Here is a 5008-nt window from a genome sequence, read left to right as displayed (position 1 = left end):
TTTATTTGCTAAGGTGTAAAGAGGAATTCTTAATCCATCTTCTCTTGATTCCGGTGTATGAGCTGAACTGTGGGCACCAAATGGAGTGCAGCATACCGAGTTCCCTTGAAGACCTGGATCTTTTTGCAAATGCAAAGATGCCTGAGTCACATGACTTGCGATCACCATTTCCTAGACAGAAGTGCCAACAGTGGTGCTCGCCTGGGGCTCGCCAGTGACTATGTTCTCCTTCTTGTCTTCGGGTTTCATAGCAGGAAACAGAAGCACTTCCTACAGGAGAGAAACAGGCATCGTGAAGCAAAGACGCACATTGAAGGTTTCCACCAACTCCTCTGTTGTTGTTAAATGCTGTTGAGTCAGTTTTGACCCATAGAGACCCTGTATAGGGTTTCCAAGTAGCAGCTGGTGAGCTTGAACTGCCAACCTTGCAGTTCAACCCAACTTTGCAGTCCAGCACATTAATCCGCAGTGCCACACCAGGACTCCTACCAACTCCTTTAGTCTGGTTATTACCACCACCAAACGCAGAGATCTGTATCCTCTTCTAAAACAGGCAATGTGTTCCCTTCTCCACTACAGACAACGTAAAAGAAGCCATGAGCAGCACCCCCCAAGGCCCTCTGTGTCAAACACCTGACTAAAACTAACATTTCCTCATTTACAAAACAGACTCAACAAGAGTCTACACTACACAGAACTAAACAAGGCATGTAAAGGGCTTAGCATGTTTCCTCAAGAAATACAAACAATTACTATTCCTTCTGCTCAGGCAGGTACAAACAGAGTCCCTAAGGGTCACAGGTTTACCCTCCGCCCGTGGAGCCCCCAGGAGCCCTTCCTTCGTCTCTGTCAGTGGTGCTGTGGAGGCTGCTATGTACCTTGATGTTATTGGAGTCTGTGAGGAACATGGTGACACGGTCGATGCCCATGCCCCAGCCAGCTGTTGGGGGAAGGCCGTATTCCAGAGCAGTACAGAAGTTGTCGTCTATGAACATGGCCTCATCATCACCAGCAGCCTTGGCCTGGAGAGGAGAGGAGAGAGAACCAAAGATTACATGATCCTAGGCTGCACTGTCTCTTGGGGTGCTCAGCTACATAGGGCTGGGTGGAAACTGGTTTCCCAGGAACTCCAGAGGGCGCCATTCCTTTCAAAGACTTGAGGATCAACGTTGATAAACTCTTTCTCAAAGCTTATTCACATTTCTCAGCAGACTCATGTTCAGTCTCTGATGATTTCTAGAGTCTCCCCCGTTTCCTGATGGCACCCATAGCAGCAGCGACAGTGCCACAAGGCAGCTTGTGGGGGCTTTAGTCTTTTCCATCGAAGTAGAGCACAATTAGAGAAATTCTGCTCTTGATATACAGAAGTGTTCACAAGCTAAGTGTCAGGCTCCCAAAAAAGGTAGCAGGCCTCTTTAGATACCCTACAGCCAAAACCTTTCCAGGTCTGTTCCTGACTGAACTGTGTGCCCCAAAGGGTATTTTGAAGTCCCATAGCCTACAGCAGTGCGAGTGACCCTGTTTAGAAATAGAGGGCTTGAGGCTGCATTCAGCTGCGTTAACATGAGGTCATCCTCAGCTGCATGACTGGTGTCCTGATAAAAGCTGGGAGAAAGGGACGGAAGCTTCCCTCTTATATCCCTCAGAAGGAACCCACTTCCAGCCTCCACACTAACAGAGAATACATTTCTGTGGCTGAAGTCGCCTAACTTGGGGCATTTTATTATGGCAGCCCTAAAAATACAATCTCCTTTCTCTAGAGGAGGGCATGGCTTTACCCTTGGTTTCTGTAGCGCCATCAAGTGATGCAGCCAATGACACAGACGGGAGCAGGGAGGAAGTGGACGCTTACTGGTCAGCAGGTGCATATGGGAAAGACTTGCCTTTGCTCCCACTGCCCTTCCCTACCTTGGCCTGTTCTTCAAAGAGCTGCCGCTGCCGCACGGGGTCGTTCAGCTCAGTGTAGGCATTACATATTTCCTTCTTCATGACAAAGAGCTCAAAGCGCTCCGTCAGACCCTCTTTAGAGCGGTGCCTGGGAACAGGAGAGCAAAGGGGGTGCCAAATGTCCAGAGTCCTAATGTAACACAAGAACTCCCAGGCTTGTGATGACTCAGAAGTGTTACCGAAGAGTGACATGAAGCCTGAATGCACACTCCTAAACCCAGACCAAACTACAGTGACCTTGTGTCGATATGCCCCCATGCAGCGCAATATTTAACCCACCACACCAAGGCACCACCCTTAAACGCACTCTTAGCAAATGAAAAAGCCACAAGTCACCCTGGCCAACCCCAAATGAATGGAAAGACCACACAATCTCTCCACAACGTCTTGAGAATGAATAAATCTGCTTTATGCCACTAAGATTTGTTGATGTTACTCAGCAACAAGTGATGGAAACCCCAGGCTTTATCTCACCATTTGGCCAAAGGGCTCATTATCTGAGGGTGGTCACAGATGAACGTGGGATTGATGCAAGTCACTTCCAGGAAATCACCAACAAGCTTAAGGAAAAAGCAAAGCAGAGCTAGAAGACACACGAGAAATCTCCTTCCAGTTTGAGTAATATTTTGATGGTCCCAGGCTCAGCAGATGAGAACTCAGCTCCCGGCCTTATGGAGCTTTGTTGTTGAATCGGTTCTGACCCATAGCGACCCTGGTACAGGGATTCTGAGGAGCAGCTGGTAAGCTTGAACCACCGACCTTGCAGTCCAAATGACTTTGCATTAGCCCATAGCACCTCCCGAGGGCACATTATGGCGCTTTGGAACCTTTTTTAGCGGCTGGTAAGGATTAAGTGAGATTCTGCACCATCCTGTCGACAGAGGCCCAACTTGCTAATTCTCTCCGTGGCGTTCGTTTTCTTGGGGAACAGGGAGCCAGTCCCACTGTCGGAGAACAAAGTGCCCCAGGAGCTTGGCCTCTCACCTTATCAAGGAGCCTGGCTGTGGTCCGAGGGGGAGGGCATTCAACACCTTTAGCTATGCAGATATCATCAAGGATTTTGCGAGTTTCTGTAACACAAATGTACAAGAGTTAGGAAAGAAGACGCCACACTATCCCGGGAAAAATAAAGTTTATAAAGAAAGAGTGACGTGTGTGGGACACTCTGGTTGTGACCCATCCATACTCAGATATGACCAGGAAGGGAGGCCACAGAATGGAGGGCTGGGGGGGGCTTCACCTTCTGTCTCAAAGCGGTTCCTTTCTGGCAGCTTGACCCCCAGGGCTCTCTCCAGCTCATCCACCATGCTGATCCTTCGGAAGGGTGGGCTGAAGTCAATCTCATAGGCTGGACCCTCTGGGCCCTCTGGGTGGTAGGTGACCTTGTAACTACCGGTGATATGCTTCACCATCCCTGCAAGAGAAACCTGAGAGGTTAAGGAGCCGCGACAGCAAGCCCTCCTCTGAAAGCAGCCCCCAGAACTGTGTAAAAGATAAAGGGAGACACGAGGGGGAGGGTCACCTGAAACCATCTTCTCTGTGATTTCCATGAGATCATGATAGTCGGCGTAGGCCATGTAGAATTCACAAGTGGTGAACTCGGGGTTGTGAGTCAGGTCAATTCCTTCGTTCCGGAACTGACGTCCGATTTCATAAACCCGGTCTAGGCCACCAACCACCAGCATCTAACAACACAGGACCATGGTCATGGCAGCTAGACTTGTTTTAAGAACCCTGGAATTTTCTATCTACAAGAGACCCAATTTGGTTTCAAAGTCCAGGAACTTTCTCAGGTCTCTACCCCAAATCCCTAGAAGCATGCTCTAAGCCCCGGTCTTGAATAGCTTATCATTCTTTTTGTGGGATTCTCTTAAGTTTATGGTGTTATGCCTCCACAGAAGAGAGAGGCTTATTTGGGGTTAAAATAAAGGCATACGGCCCATGTTCCATCCACTAGATGAGACTTTCAACACTGAAAGATGACGCAGATATGCAGAGAATGTATTCTGGCCAAGGGGACCAGAGTGATCTAGCTTTTAGAGGGAGTACCAAGTGCCAGGGTGGACTATGCTTAGTGGAAGCAGACGTCCTAGTGCCAGGGTCACAATGCTTAGTGGAAGTGACACTAAGTTATTATGGGACATGGTCCAGCATGATCAAGATTATTCCTCGTCGCATGGACTCTAAGCCAGATTCTCTTACCCTCCTGGAGACTGTGAGTTTTTTTACATTAATACATTTTTCTTTTGCTCCCACTAGCTACAGTATGTTCTGTTATTTCTAACTAAATTTGGAACAACACAGCACTCAGTATTTAGCCTGGCAATTTGAAGATAAACAGTTTCAAACTCCAGAGATTAGTATTTCTTTACAAAAGATGAAAAAAAAATCAAATCCCCCCAAAAAAGAGGATAAAAATTAAAAGCATATGGGAACAAGAGTAGGTCAGGAGTACCTGTATATCTAGCAAAGAATCCCTTTATTCTCGGCCCTGAAATGAATGGTGGAGAAATTCTAGGAGTGGGATACTCACATTGCGGACGTGTTAGAATTATTTTCCTAGTGGTTCTAACCTCACGTGCCCTTGTTTCTTACTGCCCCTGTCTAGCCAATGGGGTTCCAGGTTTCTGCTTCTCTAAGGGGAAAGTGCGTTATTGATTACCTTATGGTAGAGCTCTGGAGCAATTCTCATGTATAAATTCATGTCGAGCTCATTGTGGTAGGTGATGAAAGGCTTGGCCACTGCTCCCCCGGGGATGACGTTCATCATGGGAGTTTCAATCTAAAAACAACAAAGGCCACTTCATCATCTGATAATGAGAGGCTTTGGGGACTAAGTCTGATAGATCCTGAGGAAAAAGTTAAGTTCGAAAGTAATGTGCAACACTTGCAGATGGTTCCCACATGACCTGGCCCAGATGACTGGATGATCAGAGCTCAACCAGGAGAAGAAAGAAGAGGAAAAAAAGGGTGATCTGATACAATCTGATGAACTTGACCTACACCTATGGATGCAGTGACTCAAAAGAGGGAACAAATCCTTACAACAAGAAACATTCCC

At 47.5% G+C, this 5008-nt stretch overlaps 1 protein-coding gene across 2 annotated transcripts in view; it reads right to left on the bottom strand.

The window, feature by feature from the left end:
- The window catches only part of KARS (lysyl-tRNA synthetase), a 19443-nt gene continuing 14435 nt past the window's right edge, over nt 1-5008 (bottom strand). For both annotated transcript variants that reach the window (XM_006860155.1, XM_006860156.1), the window contains 8 exons: nt 4610-4729; nt 3470-3632; nt 3188-3361; nt 2932-3017; nt 2422-2507; nt 1909-2035; nt 879-1022; nt 1-270 (listed from right to left, as the gene is read on the bottom strand). In XM_006860155.1, coding sequence (XP_006860217.1) covers nt 172-270; nt 879-1022; nt 1909-2035; nt 2422-2507; nt 2932-3017; nt 3188-3361; nt 3470-3632; nt 4610-4729 — 999 coding nt within the window. In that variant the 3' untranslated portion in view covers nt 1-171. The remainder of the gene's footprint in view (nt 271-878; nt 1023-1908; nt 2036-2421; nt 2508-2931; nt 3018-3187; nt 3362-3469; nt 3633-4609; nt 4730-5008) is intronic.

Source organism: Chrysochloris asiatica, unplaced genomic scaffold (assembly GCF_000296735.1).
Source record: "Chrysochloris asiatica unplaced genomic scaffold, ChrAsi1.0 scaffold00037, whole genome shotgun sequence".
Taxonomy (NCBI): Eukaryota; Metazoa; Chordata; class Mammalia; order Afrosoricida; family Chrysochloridae; genus Chrysochloris; species Chrysochloris asiatica.
Note: the sequence above shows the minus strand (reverse complement) of the source record. Positions and strands in the feature narration are given on the sequence as shown.